At 33.5% G+C, this 22,548-nt stretch overlaps 1 protein-coding gene across 4 annotated transcripts in view; it reads left to right on the top strand.

Moving 5' to 3' along the window:
- The window catches only part of LOC106718984 (disintegrin and metalloproteinase domain-containing protein 11), a 111,847-nt gene that overhangs the window by 58,108 nt on the left and 31,191 nt on the right, over positions 1-22,548 (top strand). For all 4 annotated transcript variants that reach the window (XM_045686914.1, XM_045686915.1, XM_045686916.1 and 1 more), the window contains exon 5: positions 3,422-3,568. In XM_045686914.1, coding sequence (XP_045542870.1) covers positions 3,422-3,568 — 147 coding nt within the window. The remainder of the gene's footprint in view (positions 1-3,421; positions 3,569-22,548) is intronic.

Below are 22,548 nucleotides of genomic sequence, written 5' to 3' on the forward strand. Positions count from 1 at the left end.
TTAATTTAATTAAAAAAAATTGATCCTACAGTCTAATTATTTCAAATACTTTGTGGGAAGTAGTTGTATTTCCAAGGTTAACACTGTATTATAAATAAATAAATAGATGCCCTTCGGATTCAGAAATGTACCTCATACTTTTCACTTGGAAACACAATTGACGATGTTTACTTAGATAACTTAATCATAAATATTACTTTAATTTTAAATTGAAAAAAAAATACTTGCAACAGGTTTATTCACATAAACATGAAAAATATAGATTTGTGAAATGTCTAATAAGTGTGCATAGTGAAGTGGTGGGGGTAAGGGAAGTAACAGCGGCACGTCATCGTTACATTTTTCAAAATCACAATGGCCCTACTTGTGTCTTTATGGGATAAAGTTTGACTCAACATGACGTTGTTAATACTAGGATGATGATTATTAATGATTCTTTTATGAGGCTAAATTTAAATCAGTTTTGTACAGACAAATCTCTCTTCTATATTATATTATTGGTTGGTTTCAGTGGTGCTTATCAGGCGTAAGTTTTGTTCTTAACGAGACAATAATTAACCCAGACAAGCAGTAAAACATCAATGCAAACCGTATTTAACGGAGACAAATAAGGCGTTAATCTAGACAAATGAATACGCTGTTATAGAAGGGACCCGACCGTACTTAATAATATTTGCATTGAAAAACGTTACTGTATACCCGAAGGTCTCCGAATTAATTTCGCAAACGACGAAAACAGGCCAGACGGTTAGCAAAAACATCGGCGCGTGGAAAAAAACTCTCCTGACACTCGTCAAAACTTATCCCTCACTCAGTAGGCAGAATTAATCGACGTCTTCAGCGATAACAATCCTGAAAAAAAGAAATTCGACCGGCAATAAATGTATTTCTACATAATTACAATTTTAATATTCAAAAGTTTGTTATTTATTGAGGTTTAGGCTTATTTTTTATCACAAGGTGGTAAACGAGCAAGCGGTCACCTGAATACGCTTTAATAGCGAAGCGACCGCTGCCCATTGACATTCACAATTACAGATGCGTTGCCTACCTTTAATCGACAGAGGAGGGATCGCACACAAAGAGGATATATTACCTCTTCCTATGCGTCCATTCCCCCGCTAAATCCACTTTTTCTTCTCATCCATTCTTTATAAGAAAAGGGCGGGAAGGGAACGTAAAATGAGGCCTCTCACCAAAATCTCACCAAAACTATAAATTTTTAAATGTGCTTAATATATGATAGGGGATTTTATCGAATATGCAGCCTTTTCATGGAATTTAATGTGCTAGTTATCGTGAAGTAACTTGAATAAGATTTAAGTGAAAAATATTAAACATCTGTTCACATTAGGGTAAAGTGAAATTTGGGTATAGTAGAGTGGGTAGGGTATAATATTTTTAGTAATTAGAATGCATTTTAAAGTGACAAGTGTGAATGATTAATATTTTTATTCATTCACTGTACGAATTGAACGTACTATGAGTGACCGGATCTGGCGAAGGCCAGTAACTACGATTCGGTCGGATGTCACGTTTTTCATTAGCGAGTGTATTTGTTGGCAATCAAGTTCGCGTCTCTGAGAGGGAATCCCAAGGAGCGTTGGTTGATAGTTAATTAAATCAAACCAAATAATTGTTACAGTAATTAAAATTGACCAATCTTTTATACTTGTATCCTGAAAATATTATTATTTTTATTAAACTTTTTACTTTACTTTTTTAGTTTACATTCATTTAATGAGAGATTCACGACTATAAACATCAATTTGCACATTTGCCTAAACCTTTAGTTTAGAAATAAAGATACTTTGAGATAGTCATTACGTCATAGTATTTATTTTTGACATGAAGTGTAGAATCCCTTTTAATTTGTATTTTTCAATACAAAAAATTTGTATTCACAACGAGACATCTCCATTCTACTAAATGAAATCATCCCGTTTTCGTGTTCCTTTATAAAGAAATGGAACGAAACCTTTTCGATTTCCTACCAGCCGGCAACGGTTGCGGTCCGTTCTTTCATTCGTTCCATTCGCCACGACGAGTAAAAGGAACGCTTCCTAATTGCGAAGGAACTGAAGAGCCGTTGGACATCAAGAAAAAGATTGCATTTTCTATATTTTATCTTTATAACCTATAACATATTATTTAATTAATTATTTTTAGTGTTAAACTTTTTCATCAATGAGTAATCTTTATCTATATATATATAAAAGAAAGTCGTGTTAGTTACACTATTTATAACTCAAGATCGGTCGAACTGATTTAGCTGAAAATTGATGGGGAGGTTAGACATAGGAACTTTTTTATCTTGTGTGCATTTTTTTTATTCCGCGCGGACGGAGTCCTGACCTATGACCCTGTTCAGTAGAATCCTTTTTTTGTGTTTAAACTAGGATATGATTACCTATACTTTGCTAATCAAATAAAAATAGTAATAAAATTATTTCTGGTCTTATATATCTTTGGTCTTATTTTTTAACAACAGGTAAATAATTCTAGAACAATAAATATCTGTATTAAAAAGTTAGATAGGAGATTCAATAAACACTCTTTAAAATTATAACGCTTATTTCGTGGCCTCATTACCCTCTCACAATAAATAGAAAGATACTTTTGAAAGGAAAAAATTGAAGATCTGAACAGAGGAAAAATTTGCTTCTTAAAAATACTTTATTGAATTCCCGCAATTTTTTACCCTTAGTGACTTTTTAACGTCGAAATTTTATTCAAATTAAGATGAAAATTTACCATATTCTTATAAAAATAAACAGATCATTATTAAATTGTTTAAACTTTCGTAAGACATCATAATTCATTAATTATGAAACGGTTTAACACACGTTTGATCGTCCGGTGACGGCACCGACTAGTTTGGACCCATCGGGGGTCCATCTTGCCATCCATCTCGCCCTGAAGATGGCACCGACTAGTTTGGACCCATCGGGGGTCCATCTTGCCATCCATCTCGCCCTGAAGATGGCCCCCGATTGTTCCGAAACTAGTCGGTGCCGTCACCGGACGATCAAACGTGAGTTAAACCGTTTCTTAATTAGATCATTATTTTTATTGATATATAAAATTAATTAAATTAAAATGGAAATTATTAAACAGAAAGTATCTTGAAACATGTATATAACAAACCTTATATACAAAAACACACATACGAATATGTATCTATAGAACATTCTACAGTTCTCTTAAAGTTTATTATATTTACCGGTTTTTAACCATATTTTTGTCACCAGTTTTACTATACCTTTCTACACACATTATTGTCACTCTGAATATCTTTTAAAAAACATAGGTAGATATATTTAAATCATGTATTTCTCCTGTATACCTTAGATAGGCCCGAAATCACCGACTATAACTCGTTATAATAATTTTTAGCTACAACAATTTTTATTTTTTGCAGGAAATTGAGCACTGTTATTACCACGGTACGGTGAAGGACTACCCGGGCGCGTCGGCAGCCTTCCACACGTGCAACGGTGTCTCCGGAGTCATTCACATCGGGAACGAGACGTTCGTCATTCACCCGTTCTACGGCGGCGATCTATCGGTCAGTCTTCGTTCACTTTATTCATATTTTTATTTAACGGCGTGTTTTAATTCTGTAATGAAAAAATGAAACTGAAAAATATGTAACAAAATTCTAGGAACCAGGTACACAAATCCCTTTTACAAAACTTCTTTTGAAGTTTTTCTCCCGGATAAATATACGTTGCAAATTAACATTATGCAGTTCTAAGTAATATTAACGTATGAACATGGTTTCATTTTCTGTTTTTTCCGGGATTTGTTACAAACAAATACTGCATCAAACGCAGAGGAAATTGAAAGAGGAATAATTATAAAGCGGAGATTAAAAACAAACAAAAATATTGCAATAAATTCGTATATTCCGTGCATTTATGTGCTATTTTAGATTAATACAGTCGTTTGAAAATTATTTCCTTTTCAAACAATAAAATGAAATTGGATTCAATCGTTTCATTTAAAATAACTGTAAAACAAACGTTTGAAAAAAAAGAGCGTCGGGGGCTGAAGCTCTTAACTTGTAATCTGCAGGTCCTGGGTTCGAATCCCGCCATCTACCATTGTGTTTTTCGACTTTCGTAAAACATTGTGAAACAACCTGCACAGATTTACGAAGAAATTCAAAGATGTGCGTAAAGTCAACCAACCCGCACTAGGCCAGCGTGGTTGACTATGGCCTAGTCATCCCTAACGTAGGAAGGCTCCGTGCCCCTCAGTGGCGACGTATAGTGAGCTGATGATGTTATGAAATGTCGTAGAATCAATGAGTAAAATTAATTAAATTTTTTGATTTTATTTTCATTTATATCTAAGTAACTACAACTCAAACGACGTGCGTTTAAATTATTGTATTTATCTATACCTGAAATATTTCTATGCGTTTATTGTTTATGAGGAGAAAGGACGAGTTGTCACGCTATCCGAGGACAGCAATTACACAGCGCCGGCGCGCATTCGTTTCTCAAAGTTTTAATTAAAACATTTTCTGTTGTTGATAACTCCGTTTTCAATTAATGTTGTACGTTTGTACGTATTTAAATTGTTAAAGAATAATTATTACCTTTGGTTTTCACTACCGAAATATAATTCAACAAACAATACATAAAAACAGAAATTGTTAACTTCATACGTTGTAAATCTTCTTAAATAAAGACCTCAAAAATACTTGCATATTATGGCATTAGTTAGATTGATTCACAAATCAAATTATGAAAACAGTTACCGCGGGTTTCTAAGATTAAAATCTCCGTTTAAAACATATTGTTATCTCTGTTTTGTCAAAGATAATGACAAGGATAATGATATGTTTGCAGAGATGGTCTCAGAAACTCACGGTTAGAAATATTATTACCCTTATACTTTTAATGATACTAAGTGGAGTTTTTATTATGCAAACCAAAGTAATTAATGTCTAAACATGATGAAGGCAAGTAATTTAGAAATTCTCAATATACCTTCATAGTTGCACAAATCTAGGAAATGATGTTCCATAATTCCATTTCAAAATCTATTGAATCACATTTCGTCGTTTTAATTGAATTAGGTTGACGAGCACATAACTAGGTTAAAGAAGGTACATCTACGTTCTTTGTAAGAAAAAATAGCGAGCACTGAGGTCCCATACAGTCGCGTTCACAAGTGATTCATTATACGTGTTTGAAACGCGATGAAGTGTGTCAGAATGAATGCAAAGAAAGGAGCCTTGACACGGCCCTAGTTAATAACAAGATACTTGAACATGCTTCAAATGAAATTGTGGTTTGTTTAAATTAACCTGTGCGATTCAATAAAGAAGACTGATAGAGATATATGGAAAAGGGTTGATGTGATGAGGATGCTAGAATAAACACTGTTCATTATACAGTTCATTTGTAGCCACAAAGATAGAGAAATATCAATGATAGTGTGGATGCATGAAAGCCGATACAAATAAGAAGCGAAAAATTTGAAATAGTACATACAATATGAACCCTTTGCTCTGTAAGAAAAAGGAAGATGATGAATCAATAATATATTTGTTTTCTTGCAAAATGCAAACTACGATTACTTTATTTGCTTTCAATTTTGCATTATAGTTGTTAATAATAATTATTTACTTGTATGAATAATATGATAGCATATGCTTCTCGTATACCATATTCATATGCTTCTAATCTTACTTCGCTATCTACAGACATAATTATTTTCTTAATTGATTCCCGTATAATATTAATCCCATACACAATATCAAATAGACAATTAATAGAGTTCCAGACAAGATATGATCGCTTTACGATACAATATTGATGCGTGGTTATTATTATTACAGATATTTCATGCGTCGACGCCTCACCGTACGGTTCCTTAAGTTAAACTTTGATTACCGATTAGTTTCAGCGAAGCGGAAATAATCCATGTTAATTTTGCTTCAAATTGGAAGGTACAATAACTTTTACATTAATTTTGATTTCAAGAAGAACAGTAGTTACTTAATTTCTAAATGTTATTAAATGTCAATCCTAGGTCATGACTACATTATTTTAATTACTTCTTTCAGAATTTTTTTAAAGAATACATTGAACGTTCTAAATTAAATAATTTTTGTTTTGATACTGCAGCAAAAAGACTGCGTCTTTGCTAAACAATTGGATCTTACACCAGTCTCTTAGTAATCCCTTATACTTTCGACAGACAATGCGACGTTATCGTTCTACCGCCGACAGACCTTTTCCAGAACAAGAGGATAAGATATTAATATCTAGCATTGTCCAAGTTGCCTCAATAATCACCTGGATGTTTAAATAACCTAATTAACTATTCCAAATATAGTGTTGGAATGACACTTGTCTAAACAAGTGTCATCTAGATTAGTGTTTTTAAAGAATTGCATAGCAATACTATCTGATGCTTAAGCCAAGGAATAATTTACTCAGACTTTTCTTCTTGCAAATTTTTCTTTTTTTGAAGACTAGCTGTCGCACCCAACTCCGTCCGAGCGGAATAAAAAAGAAACATAATAAGTAGCCAATGTGATATTCCAGACTATGATCTACATCTAGGTATGCCTAATTTTATCAAGATCCGTTTAGCCGTTCTGGAGATACCTTAAAATCCATCTAGCCATCCAAACATTCGCATTTATTAAGAAAGTAAGATTTCTCTCGGTTTATAATCAAAAATGTTATAAGATCATTGTTAAGCAGTTTTAAAAATTCTTAGCCGCTTTACACATTTTAATAATGAAACAGATGAGATTCTTAGGAAGTTTCATCTCTCGGGGCAGCTGAGTAATGTTCATGAGACAGTGTCGCTGGCTATTTCGTTGAGCCGTGAATCTTTTATGTGGCCGCATAAATAACTGTGACGTTTACGCGTGGACAACGCACATAGCTGTCGTGATAATTTAACATATTGCCTACAACGTAATTCTTCAAAATTATGGTTTAAATGGAATTATTAAACTGTAATCCGCTCATATATGCAAAGAAATCCAAAAATGTGTATGAACTCAGCCAATACGTACAGCTAAAGTTATTGACTAAGGTCTAGGCATCCTTAACATAGGGTTCTTGACCCTTAGTGAGAACATGGACGAGGACAATTATGTTGTATTTATATATGATCTATGCGTACAAAGTTAACTATGTTATATACGAAACTAAAATATTGTACATATAAAAGGCCACTTTGTAATTGTTTGAAGTGGCCTCTGTCCCGCGACCCTGCTCAAATCGCTCTAACGCTGTCCGTCAGAATAGCCGTTGTCAGACAGAGACATTTGTCCCGGTCCAGATAATCCCGGCCCTTATCTGTGACCGCTGCATAAATTTAGTCACACCAGGCTACTGTGTTAACAGCTTTATTTGAGTGTGAGTTATATGTAGACCTGTTTTTGCTCATGAGATTAAAACGCTTTCTGTGTTTGAATAGGTTACTGCTTTTGTTAAATGATTTGTGATATCTGGTACTTTTACAATTCAAGTGACCTAACGTCATATTTTACTAAATTAAATTAAATAAACACTGTATAATTCAATTTGTGAATTGCCCTTACAAAATGGAAGGTCTTTGTTTTACATTTTCGCGCAAGATACTTGTAATCTTATTGTTATAATTTGAATGGGGATGTAATGAAAAGGAAGCGCTAGGCTCCGGCGCCGGTCCTGTTGTCTTAAAATCCTTTACAGCCTCCCCTTTGTCCTACATACATACAACAATAGATTACAATTAATCTGACGTCTACGTAATAATGTCTTCGTAATCTGATAAACGCATCTATGACTCTGTGGTTGACGATTGTGGGCCACAAAGTGAGTGGGTCGAGAATTTAATTCAGACACATGTTTTTTTGTCATTTAACGTTTGGCCATATTTCCAATGAGAATTAATTACAGTCATAATATTTTTCTTCAGTCAACTAACCCTACATAAATTAACGCATTAAATCATATCAAACCATACTAAAAAAAAGCTCTAATATTACAATACTGCCTGTGAATGGTCGCGAGTCTCGTGGCCCGACCTTAACAGAATTACAATTCGCTTTACACTGTAATTAAGTATAATAGCGCTAACTTAACGAGTCTCAGAGTGCTTAGTGATACGCGACGACGGCCTAATGAGAGATTAAAGCCTAGAACAAGTGCGAGCAACGGCTTGCTGAGGTACTATTCATTAATTAAGCGACAAATTTTCAAATTATGCTCTCCTTTATGAAAAAGTAATATTGCTAGTGATTTTTCTTCCTTCTTTGGGTTTGTTACATCAGGTCTTAAGATGTTTTTTGTTTTTACTCATTTATTTAAATTAACAGAGGTAGATCCCGCAACAATAATATTTGTTGGGTGCACGAATGGGTCTGGTGAAATACGACCACACAGAAGACATGCGTGAAGTGGAAGCAATTCCGCGTTTCGTCTGATGAGTGTCGTGCAGGCGGCTTAATTTTAGTCCTCTTTCCTTCCCACCCTTTTCTTATTAGAAGAAGATCTAATAAGAAAAGGGTGGGAAGGGAAGTGGATTTTTGCGGAAGAGGGGACGCGAAGATAGGAAGGGCTAATATTCTATTTCTAGGCGTCCTCTTCTCCGTTAATTAAAGATAGGCAACGCATCTTCATTTACGTATGTCTGTGGACAACGGTCGTCTCGCTATTTTGGCGAATTCAGATTGCCGTTTGCTTGTTTGCCACCTTTTGATATAATAAAAATATTTGCTTAAATATCATGCTACTCATTGTGACTCGTCAAACTAAAAACGATGTAGTTACGTAGAAAACATTTAAAGAGGTGTATTTCAACTGAAAAGTTACCGAAGTAACTTGCATTTCATAACTTGTTCCGCTTTTGATTAATATAGTGCACAATGACTTGCATTTTACTTTTAACTTGAATTCACTATTTGTAAATGTTTTTGAGTTCGTTCACCTTAGAAAGATTTTATGTTGTTTTTCTCCAGACTTTTATGATTCGTATTTGATTAAACAACTAGACAACGTCCAATTATTTTCTCATCTTTCTTTTAGAAGATGTAATTGAATCTTGTAAACATATATTTTCCAATTGGATGGATAAATTGCAACTTTCATTTTCATTTCAAAGACTGAAATGATACATAATTCATATATTTAGTTACTTTCTATATGATTTTAGTTTTCACATAAAAAATATATCTTTTCTGTTCAAAAATCAGAAGTAATTTCGATCAAAAAATGACTAAGAACTATAAGTGAAACAAAATTTACAATATATAGCTTTCTCCTGCGACTCCATCTACGCGGAATCAAAAAAAAACCTAACAAGTAAGATTTAGGTTTCTTCCAGACTATGTTCTACATCTATACCAAATTTCAACGAGACCCGTTCAGCCGTTCTGGAGATACGAAGTAACATACATCTATCCATCCAAAAATTCGCATTCATATACATATATGAATCGACGCGTTGACAAAGTCACGGGCAACAGCTAGTACATATAATTTCTGTATTGCTAATTAATGTAACACTTTTTTATAACGGATAAGAGAATGAAGAGTTTCGAGTAAAATTATTCTATAAATTAGTGCCGTCATGCTTACGTTGAATTACGTCATAAATTTGCATTGCGGGTAACCGTAGCCGGTATTATTGTGAAGCAAATTATAATATGCATGCATGATAATATGAGAGACCGGGTATTGTTAGATGTCTGTTTATACAGATTTTCAATTCAATTATATTGTGTTATATACATTTTTCAATGTATTTCTTTAGAGAATTACGGCTTTGAAGACATATATACTTTCGTTCTTGAATAAAAAAATTAAATTTCCTTGCCAGTTACAAAAGTTTCATATCAGTTTTGATAATTTGTTAGCCTTTATCAACTAAAATATGATTAAAACCTTCAGTTAGATTTAAGGAGTAAGTAAACAGACGAACAAAATAACCTCTTGTGTAAGTGCTTAGATTAAGCTTTTTATATTTGCTGTCTGTAACAAACATGAACACATCTGTAACTTTTTAATTAAGCAATCTTAAATAATATTAAAAACAAAACGTGTACAAAAGTGTTCTAAAATCAAAATTTTGTATTCAAGATCCATCACAGAAATAGAATTTATTTTTTAATCTTTGACTACAAAATTAATTCAAAACATAATACTTCCTTGATTTACCCAAACTCGATGGGAAGCCTCTAGTTTAATATAACAGAGAACCGAATAAAAATATCTCAAGGCTCTTTACGTGAAGCCTACGTAGTGAAAATAACCGATTGAAAGCGTAGGTAATTGCAGCGGAGATAATCCCACCGGATTCAATTTCCAATTGGGTTTTCCCGCCACTTCTACTTCGCTCCGTTACTCTCGCTTCGACTTTCGCGTTACTTCGACTTCACTTCGAATTATTTCGATCGAGTTTGGTTATGTTTTGCTATGACTCGACTATGTCCACTTTGGCGCGCATTCTTGTATCGCGTCGTTATTTTTAACGATGTTCTGAATTATTTATTACCCGCCGGCCGTTGTTATCGGCTTATTGTTGTGCTCTATGAATCATGTTGTTTTGTCCGTATCGAGTTGTTACGATATAAGTTATTTTTATTTTGAAGTCATTGTCAGTACTAGTTTTATAATTTTTAGTAGCAATTTTTTTTTAATTTACAGAACTGAAATACAGATGACTAGATTCGTGTGTTATTCAAGTAACACGACTTATTTTCTATTTTCTTCTTACCTTTACTGAGACGTATGAGAGCATTACTAAACATTGTCATTTAAGCTTTTTCATCAAATAGATTCAGAGCTATGTTGGTGAGGACTGGAGCCGTTGCCGGTTCCCGATCGGTCCCGCAGCGATCCCGCCAACACTTTATCTAAATCGATAGCTCCCTTCCTCGGCACATTTAAAATTCCCTTCTGCACAAAATTCACAATTCTTTTTACCATCGAACATTACAAAATGTCATGATACGATGAAAATTATGACAAAAGACTGTGTCGAGGGAATTTAATAAAAAAATATTAGAAAATATGTATATTCTATCTCAACATTTTTATATGTTACTAGCTTTTACCCGCGACTCCGTCCGCGCGGAATAAAAAATAGAAAACGGGGTAAAAATTATCCTATGTCCGTTTCCTGGTTCTAAGCTACCTGCCCACCAATTTTCAGTCAAATCGATTCAGCCGTTCTTGAGTTATAAATAGTGTAACTAACACGACTTTCTTTTATATATATAGATAATGTTGTAACACTCATGTCGTGGTTTTGTATTCAGAGCGTCGAAGGCTCAGAGATTAAGCACTTGACTTGTAATCTGCAAATCCTGGGTTTGAATCCCCCCAGGTATACATATGTACATTTATCAGACGTTCTGGTGAAGGAAAGAAAGTCAAAAAGATATGTGGGGAAATCAACCAACCGCTTGGCTCTTGGCCAGCGTGCTTGGCTATGCACTGTCGTATGGCGTAGGTGTAAGCTGATGAAGATGATGTTTGCGTTGTGTTAAGAAATAAGTACGATTAAAAAATCTACTCCTATTTCATGTTTACTTGTAAAGTCTATCTAAAAATGAGGTTTTTGAATTATACATTTACAAATGTAAACACAATTTATTTACTCTATATGATGGGTATCGCATGTAATAAAGCAATTTAAAATAAATATCAAAGTTAATGAACCACGGGATAGGCTGATTCGGTTAAATCGCGAGAAACATGGCCGAATTAAAGTGGCGAGAAAAAGCTATTGGAAATTGAATTCGAAGGACCACCTCCATTACAATTACCTCCACCTCCGATTGATTGCTTTCGGTTCGAGGGGCATCGTAATAGCCCTTGATACTATTACTGTTCAATGCCATATTCATAGTCTGGCCGCCGAAACCATTATTCAATATTTCACATCTATCCAAAAAAAAAACACATTTGTAAATATAAAGTAAAATTATTCGATCGTCCAATTTAGTAGTAATTACCTTCAATGGAAGGCACAATCCAGAGAAAAATATAATAGACTAACTGTTACCCGCGACTCCGTCTGCGCAGAATTAAAAAAACTTATTAAGAAGCCTATGTGGTCTTCCAGACTATGTTCTACATCTGTGCCAAATTTCAAAAAGATCCGTTGAGCCGTTTCGGAGATACCTACAAACATCCATCCGTCCATCCATCTAAATATTCGCATTTATAATAATAGTAAGATTAAAAATCTTAATAAAATATGTCGCTGATAAACAAAAAATGGTTTTAAAAAGACTATTAAGTTAAGTAGTAAATAATTTATAACAATATGGTAATTGTAAATTTCATTAACCTAAAATATATTAAGATTGAACGCAAAATCTGATTATAATCTTCACTATTTTGCTGATAACACCATGTTTTGTTAAATATGGCGATAAATAAACGTAAACAATTCAATTCTAATTTAGTATTCAATTAAGATTCACATCAAAAAGTTGTAATCAATTGTCAGGTACGCTACGCAACTATAAACTAGCGATATTAAGAAGTATATCCACAAGAAATACCATTAAGGGTACTAGATGGAATAAGATAGGATCCTTGCGTGTTCTAACAAAGTTATAATTGGTTAGGTGCGCCTGATAGCATGTGACAGGTGGCCGACAACCCTAATACCGACACGCTGATATATCTTGATCATATTAATTACAGACAAGTATTAATTTAAACTTTATTACTTCATCACATTACAAATGTTTCAAATTTTATAATATATAACTTTAAAATCCAAGTTATAGATACTATTATTATTAGCTTTTTTTATTTTCATCTAGGACTAGAATAATAATTATTTGTCAGTAAAGCTGTAAACAGAAATTATTCTGCAAAACTGTCTTCGTGATTTTGTGTAGAAAATTCTGCAATTTCTTCAATTTATCAACCAATATGTTGATTCAAACTTCCGAAGGTATAAGTTTTAATGTAACACTCTAACTTCTTGTAGGTCATTCTAGGAAGTTGGTAAAAGTTGACCTGAAAAAAAAATCTCACCGGAGAGCAATTGCTGTTTGGGGCATTAAATAAATTGGTTTGGAAACAAAAATGGCGACCATAGTAAGCCTGCACTTTGTGTAATGAACTGGGCGACTGCTCGGCAAACCAGACCTTTTACAAACGCGTTACACGAGTATCCATGATTTATTAACTTGTTTCATGATAGACTACGATTGGTTTAATTTTTTACTACATAAACGGAACAAGGTTGTAAAGTTTAAGTAGGAATAATCAATTGATTTGTGGCTTCTACATCTTGCAAAAACATTCCTTGCTAAATATTTAAAAAAACCTTTTACTACCTGACTAAAATTTGGAAAAGACGTAATACTTAAGACAGAACGTTGTTGACTCTGGGGATGTTGACTTAACTTGTAATTTTCAGGTCATGTGTTCGAATCCTGCCATATACCAGTGTGTTTTTATGATTTTCAATTTTTATACGGAAAATCCGAGGTTCGTACGGTGAAGGAAAACATCAAACCTCACTGATCAGGACGTATAGTGGGCTAAAGATTATGATGAATTAAAAAAAAATGTTTTTTAAGTCTATAGATCTAATTTATCATATAAGACCACATATTTTTCTAACAACCGGTAAAACAAGGGTTTTCTCTGAAAGAAGAAAGCTTCGTTTTAAGTAATCTAATTTTAAATGAATAAATGAATCTCAATGCCCCTTAATTACATAAACAAACAATGTAACAAAGGAACACCTCACGAGTTTTAATTAAAAGACAACATGTTTAAGAAAAACCACGTCTTCATTCGTCAGTGTAGCCATGTTTACTAAGTCACTAATCCCGTCCGGAAATCGTGACACCGTTTAATTTGAGTGGGAAATTAGATTCGAAAGTGAACTCCATGAAGGAGGAATGTTTGGTTTGAATTAGAGTTTGCCAAAATATATCCTGCCACTACATATATATATTTATATATATTATATATAAAATAGGTATACGATTTTTATCAACCCAATTCAAGCGTTTAAGACGATTAATAATAAATATAGGTAATTGGTACTTGACCATATTAATAAATTATAATTAGTACGTCATTGGCTCAGAGTTTAAACACTGGACTTGTAATCTTCATATCCTGGGTTCGAATATTATCCGACATTTATCCGACCTTCTTACGGTGAAAGAAAACATCACGATGTAAACTACACAACTGCGAAGAAATTCAAAGATATTTGTGAAGTCAAACAACCCGCACTGAGCCATCGTCGTTGACTATGGCCTAGTCACCCCTGACTTAAAGTAGGCTCCGAGACCGACAATGGAGACGTATAGTGAGCTGATGATGACAGGAAATCAATTTGAACTAACTCCTCTTACATCATTTTATCCCATTTTATTATATTAGTATGTGAACATATGTATTTGTGTTGTTCATTTGTTAATACTTTCCTAATCAATTTAACCCTAAATCTGAATCCCTAACCAGCCTTACTTTCATAATTCCCACAAAAAGCGAACATTAGCACCCATATAATTAATTCGTGGACATTACACGACCACTTGTTAACCCGGAACTTTAAATTCCACACAAAAACTGTGGACGGGCGGAAAAAGCTACGGCTCGTTAGACCTCCGTTATCCCAGTGCCAGTGCCGGTCAGTGTTAACTGCTAATCGGAAGTTTTAACAAGTTTTGGGAATACCCGGCAGGTGGCGCCCATGCTTAATTAATTAGGTAGCTGATTTAGTGAGAGGTTGCTCGACCTCCTTTACAATTTTAGCAACGTTTCGAATTATATTATATACAATAAGAATCAAAACAAATTAAGCTGTGAAAAAAAGATAGAAAGTACGCTATGGTGACTAATGTCGGTACTTGGTAAGTTAAATACGCGTTGGAGTGTAAAAATAATAAAGTTTCGTTACTAATCCAAAGTTAAATAACAACAGGAAAGCTACAACTAGTAAATACATAATCTCAGTTCATATATACGTTCATATATAAATCTCAAATAAACACTATAAAATTTACTCTTATACTATGTTTAGGCTAAGCGCCATCTGCGCCCGACCACCTCAAGCCCAGTAAAACTGTAAATGCAAGAGGCAAGACAGTGACTAGTCAGTCACGATAAAAGACTGTCCAATACTTACCTGATTTATCCAATTCCGATTTATAAAGACAGTCAACGCTTTATCAAGATAGAGGATGTTTAATGAGTCAGTTTATTATCCCTTAGTATCGCGACATCCCTTTCTGCTATCACTTCTAATAAATCTTATTGATGAAAAGAAAAAAGGGAAAATGGCCGATACGCGAGCAATTACTCTTTGCACAAGGCCTCAAGTGGTCCCGATTGATCGGGAATGGCCCGTAATGGACTCACATAGATGATCGCACCCGCAATCTTGACCATTATAGCCTTCGTCTAAATGGATATCATCTTGTGAAGGCGTCTATAAGTTTTGTTGAGACCAAATATGTCTTTGAATTAAAGATTGAATACGTGTATTGGAAATGTACATACGTTTTTTTATAAGTTTGCTCTGCAAGAATAAGTAACTTCGTACCGTAATTCGTAAAAAAATCATTACTTACCGTGGCTTTCTGATCCCAAAGTCTCCGTTTAAAAGAAGAAGAAGAAGAAGAAGAAAACATATTTAATTTTAACCTCCCAAATACGGCTTGACTTATTTGAAGAGTTGTCCTTAAATTCGCCTTTCACTCTGAATGTTATACTTTTTAACCCAATAATTAATCTAGAAACATTTTTTTTCATCTAAGGTATTTATTAACATAGTCTCAACTTATAGTTTTTATAATTTATGGTCTCGTAATAAATTAAGATAGCTTATCTGTATTAATCTTACTAATATTATAAATGAGAATGTTTAGATGGATGCATGGATGGTTGGATGGATGGATGTTTGAAGGTATCTCCAGAACGGCTGAACGAATCTTGATGAAATTTGGCACAGATGTAGAACATAGTCTGAAAGAACACATAGGCTCCTATTAAGTTTTTTTTAAATTCCGCGCAGACGGAATCACGGTCGGCAGCTAGTACTCTATAAACAAAAAAAGGACAAGAAAAGCGAATTAATCCATAAGTTTGAATAAAATAAATAAAAGACTTCAATCCATTGTCATCATAGATTCACAAAAGCGTTCAAGTTTACACAAGACTCGAGCATGAACAACTTCAAGTAAACGAATAACAAACGATTCCATAAGTATATGCATCTTTTTCGTTCTCGCATATTTCTCTTTGTGTGAGCTGGAAATGTGAAGTTATATGTAAAAGAGCTAAGACAAAAGAATGAGGGGTATTTTTTGGTATTATTATTATTTCTTTATCGAAGAAAAAATAATTGTGAAGTTAAGTAAATTGAGAATCAGAATATTAGTAGACGTTTCCTTAGAGTATATAATAAACTAACTGTCGCCCGCGAATCCGTTCGCTCGGAATTAAAAAGTAAAACTTAATGAGTATCCTATGTGTTCTTCCAAACTATGTTCTACATCTATGCTAAATTTCATCAAGATCCGCTCAGCCGTTTTGGAGATACTCTCTTACAAACATCCATACATCCATGTGTCTAAACTTTCCCATTTATAATATTAGTAAAATAATATCAATTCTTTTGTAATTATTGTTTGTTGCAGTTTTTTACCAATTAAGTTCAAACTAAATTTTAAAAATAGTTAAATTTGGTGTTTCCCATAGAATCAATCAGAGGATCCAAAAGGAAGTGCTTTCCGGTGGGCCGATAAGGCCGGCCTTATGATCAATTAGTCCAATGGGATTTTTTTTTTTTGACTCAATCAGCCTCATTTAAATTTTTTTCGAGGACCGAAAGACCGATCTTCCGAAACACCTCATAAACTACACTTTTCAATAACGCATGTGCTACTAACAAGCTAGCAATGGACAATTAATTTCACACCATTTCTTTTCTTTTTCGCCTGTATATCAAGACTGTAGCGTACTTAAAATTATCTTTAAAGCTGATAGCAAAGTGTTTAACAGAAAATACAGTTAATACGAGAGCTTCTAGAGAATTTGAAATTTATAGGAGCATGTTTCTAGTAAATGGGGTCTTTAAATGTTACTTCACGACCTACTTTGTTTTGTTTTGTTTTCATTGCGTCTTAAAGCCAGATACATTTACAACGTTAATAGAAATTAACAAAATCTTAATAGAAATCTTACATCTCCGTATTCAAGGATAAATTAAATTAACAATAATATCTTATATATATAAAAGAAAGTTGTGTTAGTTACACCATTTATAACTCAAGAACGGCTGAATCGATTTCACTGAAAATTGGTGGGCAGGTAGCTTAGAACCAGGAAACGGACATAGGATAATTTTTATCCCGTTTTCTATTTTTTTATTCCGCGCGGACGGAGTCGCGGGTAAAAGCTAGTTTTAAATAACTATTTATTACTCTTTATATTTAAATTTGTTTTATTCCTTAACGATTAATGTAAATGTAAAATCTATTGTCAAAAACTATAAACGAAGATAAATAATATCCGTGCGATTCTTACTTACTTATACTTATAAACAATCCATACAAAGTATCCATGTAGAGCGCTACAACATGTAATATATACGCCGATCCGGGTCCAACCCATCACGCTTAAATATTTGGGTCCCTACTACATCCATATCCCCGAGTGCGACCCATCGTACTCGAGTATTTAGGTTCGTTTCGTTGGTATACAACAGTGTACAGCGGGTTGATTTATGAGCACAGAAGAATTGCCGTAGACTCGACGATGCATCTCAATATGTCTTGTACGGCCCTGTATCCAACACAACACAAACGCTAGGGCTGTCCCAAAGTAAATTTAACTATTCCCACTTTAATAAATTCGTGCTAAGATTTCTAAATTACATTACTCTCGATTCAAATCACCAAGACCTTACTGCTACCCCTAAACTGCGCAAGGCAAAGTCGATTATATACTTAAAAAAACGATACATCCAATAACATACTAATATTAGTTTATTTGACTACTGTTGATTAGCTCCACGATGGAGCGTTGTATAAACATGAAATCCAGGAGTTGTGCCAGCTACCCCGGAGAATAATAAACACGGTACAAGAATCCTGGACAATATTTGGTCTCTGTAACAAACAGCACAGATCATATACTGTGTCGTTATATACACTCGAGGGGATGCAGCGTTGAAAATATTTCTTTTCACTTTGCTTCTAACTTGTTTGCAAATATTTATATTAGAAACCATCAAATCAGAACAGAAAACAAAACCTGAAAGTAACACCATTAAAAAAATAAGGAATATAAGTTAATGAAACGATGACGCTGCTTACCGTACCGTTCCGTCTCCAGAAATGGTGAAAGGTGGATTGCGTGATCTCTGCCTACCCCTCTGGGTTACAGGCGTGAGTTGTGTGAGATAATGAAATAAAGACTTCAATACTAAGTAGTGCACTTTTAAAATCAAAATCTGATCATGAAATGATGATGGAAAAAATGTATTAAAATAAAAAAAATAGCAATGAAGCAAATTAAAAATTAAAATAAATAAATATTGTAATTTAGCTTAAGCAATATGTGCAAAAAAGACTATGGACCAAGAATCTCTATATGTCGTTTATTATAAATTAAAATCTGAAAATATCGCCAATTCTGTAATTAACAATGTGAAATCCGACTACTCGACTTCACACCAAACTGACCGAATTAGGTCTCGCGTTCGTTACGACGCGCGGTCTGACCTGGACAACTAAACTAATTTACTCTAAACGCTCTTGGCACTTGCAGAATACGTTTATTACGCTCACAATTGAATTATTCCAGTCGCTGGATCGAGGATTCCTCTTGCCAATGTCGTCACTTGTTCTTGAATTCAGAATTTGATTTAAATTATAATTAAATGAACTGTTATATAAAGAAACAATTGAAAATCAATTAATTAAAAAATCACAAACCTAACTCACACTCTGAGGAGGAATATGTATGGAATGATAATTAACCATGAGTTTCTCAGATCAAAAGGTAAGGATATGTTTTATACAGAGATTTCAGAAACCCACGATAACTCATTAAAATTGATTTAGCTGTCTATGTTACAGGAAATCACAATGCAATCTTACTAATATTATATATACGAATGTTTGGATGGATGGATGTATGAATGTATGGTAGTGTGTTTGAAGGTATTTCCAAAACGGCTCAACGGTTCTTTATGATATTTGTCACAGATGTAGAACATAGTCTGGAGAACATATAGGCTACTTATTACGTTTTGGAACGAAGTTTCTTATCGCGCGTTGTGAAAGGGTTCTAGACGGAAAAAATTCTTACGAAACGTTGTCACGACACTTTTTGCTATAGTAAGTATGTTAACGACGAATGAGCGCTACTTCACCATGGCAACGACGTGACAATATACATATAACGAAAATTCATAGAAATAAAATGTACTTCTTGTGAAGACTTAAGTTTTTGGAACGAATTCATAGAATAAACATTGGTTTCTTCACTAATTAATCAAAAGGAACTTCGTTCCATCCGGGTGTCCCTTGACACCTCTCAAGTTTTTTGTTTTTAATTCTGCACGGACGGAGTCGCGGGCGACACCTAGTTTACAAATATATTATACATACACATAAAAACGTAATAAAATTCCCACGTAACACAGTAAACTCCTTACTATTAGGGAAAATCTATCTCTGTCGTGCATTAGTAGAATAATATAGGACTCTTTTTAACATAAACCTGTTACCACAGTATCGTGACTGTTTTTGCATACAAGTAACTAAATTTGTCTTTACTTAACTAACTTACACTAACTTGAAATTGAAACATCCCGTTGAAACTAACAATTGAATAACGTCCAATGTAAGAGGGCCAGTGCATAGCTTGTTTACTGTTGTTTTTGCTACTTGCCGTTTAGACTAATTTTAAATTAAATAAGTTAGAATAGCGCTGTATACCAACTTACAATTAAAATGTTCTGCAATCCTGTTTACAAAATAGAAACTATACTTGAAATTTTTTCCATTATTTTATTTACTACTAGCTTTCGCCCTCGACCTCGTCCACCTGGAATTAAAAAAAAAAGTTAATAAGTAGCCTATGTGTTCTTCCAGACTATACTCTACATCTATGCCAAATTTCATCAAAATCCATTGAGCCGTTCCGGAGATACCTTCAAACAAACATCCATCCATCGAAACATTCGCATTTATAATATTAGTAAGATTTAATTTTTTAATTTAATTAAAATGTAATGTAAATGGCCAGGTAAAAAGATTAGTCATTGATTTATTTACAGATTCTATAAAACACAGCTAAACTTGGATAATGCGAGAAAATATCTTCAAAATTGTTTACTTAGCTAAGTAACGTTGGCCCTCGTAGATTAATCACTTGTTTTACAGTTGAAAATATTGAGCTTAAGTTTTAACAGAGTAGCCCGTAGAGGGCGCCAGGATTTAAGATCGATCACCAATCTCACGAAACGCAAAACGGCTTCACAACGCTTTCCTACTTAAGGATTACGAGATAGAAACTTTACATTCCCAGAATAGAAAGTTTATTTACTTTGAAAATTCTTAAGATGTACAAAATAAAGTTAAATATTGAACGAAAATAATATAAGTAAGTTAAACATTAAATTTAATTTTGAAAGCTGAGAAAGTATAGACAATTTTCTATTATTCTATGTTGTAAAAACGTTAATCAATCAAGTAAGAAACCTCAATATTTGTGTAGTAATATACGATTAAAATATGCATTTAAATATTAGCACGTCGTTAACTTCATAATTCGTGACGTCAGCTGTTAATTTAAAACATTTTTATCAGCGGTCCCAAAAGTCGTAATATTTTCATGAGTATTTATACCGCGTTAGTCCGCCACTGCGACCCTCGCGCCATCTCGTGGAAACTTTCCGAATAAATCTTAAGCCGAAAATAAAATTAATTCTCGAATGTTTTTCGCTTAAGAATTTTAATATGGACGATTATGATTTTGTCCTACAATATTTTTTTTTGTCATCGTGTAATGTTATTTATTATGTTTTAGTTTATAAATAAGCTATAGGTGTATTTCCTCGTGTCTATTTTTGTCTTAAATATGTAAAAACTTCATAAATATTTTAACCCACGTACATAGATTAACTTAACCGACACCAAAAATACATCAATAATTGTTACATAGTTCGTTCGGAGCGGTTTTTTTACCATTCATCTCATTCAGAACGAACGAATGAAAAACAGTTCGTTCAATCACGGCTTTATTTAGACGTACCGAAATATTTTGGCTGTATCGCTTGTGTTGTTTGTGCCCGCGTTTATTGTTTTTTTTTTCTCTCCATTGTAAATAGACACAGACACAATGCAAAAAGTAAGTTTTGAAATACGAATGATTAATTAAAAGGTAAATAACGGTTATTATTTAAATTCAGAACAATATGGTGTTTTGAATTAAATGTGTTGTTTTTAATAAAAAGCTACGGCTGATGTTATTCTAGTGTTAGCAAATGAGTGATTATTTACGTACGTGGAATGTTTTTGCATCTTTTCAATATTGTAAAAGTTATCGTATATAGTTTGAAGATCGTTCTCGTTCTTTAATATATCAAAGTAACAAATTAACCCAATTTTTTTTTTCTTTCAAATTTATTTCCGGGCACGAAACAAAGGGTTTCTTCGGTGATTTCAATATCCATCGATGGGTAACGTTCGAAGCGAGGTCAGACGAATTTGCATACGAGGTATCCGCACATTTGTGCGGGGCTTGCGGTCGGCTTTGGCGGGCTTTCTATCGCCCCTGCCTAGATTGATCATGTCAACGACCTCTACCGGATAAACATGAAAATGTATCAAGTTAATTTTACTTTGAAGTTTTGTAAATGAAGTATTTCCAGCTATTTCCATGTAAAAATGATTACCTTAATCATGTACATGAGTGTAGCAGAAATTAATGTCAGATTCAAATGAATTGTTTGACATTGCAATATAAAACCTAATGTCTCGACTTTAAAATCCAATATTTTCTAATACTATTTAAAATCCCTTGCACTAATTAATTGATATGCGGATTTCTGCAAAAAAAAAGTGACTCACTTCAAACTTACAATCGACAAAAATAATTGAAGGAAGCATTTAGAAAAAGACAAAATCTTCCTAAATTACAAAAATAAATAAAAGAACTAGTTCTTTATACTCTGTACTCTTTTTGAAAGAGTGCATTTAATGTCTCTTGAGTAATTCTTTATCGAGTAAAAAGATTAGAAAATTCTAGGTAGGAATATAGTAAAAAGTACAACTTTAAAATCCCAGGAAATTACATCGTAAAACGCTTCAACATAAACATTTAGTAATTTAATAAAGTAAATAGTATATAACCGGAAAAGTTTCTCCAACTGACATTATATTTTATTTTCAGTATATTTCATCTTTTTTTTTATTCGATTACGAAGCACTTACAATCTGACAGGTACCTTTACACGCTAAATGTTAACGAATATTCCAAACTGAGATCGACGTCAATATTTTATCGAATCCATCTGAAAGCA

The sequence above is a fragment of the Papilio machaon genome, chromosome 4 (genome assembly GCF_912999745.1).
Source record: "Papilio machaon chromosome 4, ilPapMach1.1, whole genome shotgun sequence".
Classification (NCBI taxonomy): Eukaryota; Metazoa; Arthropoda; class Insecta; order Lepidoptera; family Papilionidae; genus Papilio; species Papilio machaon.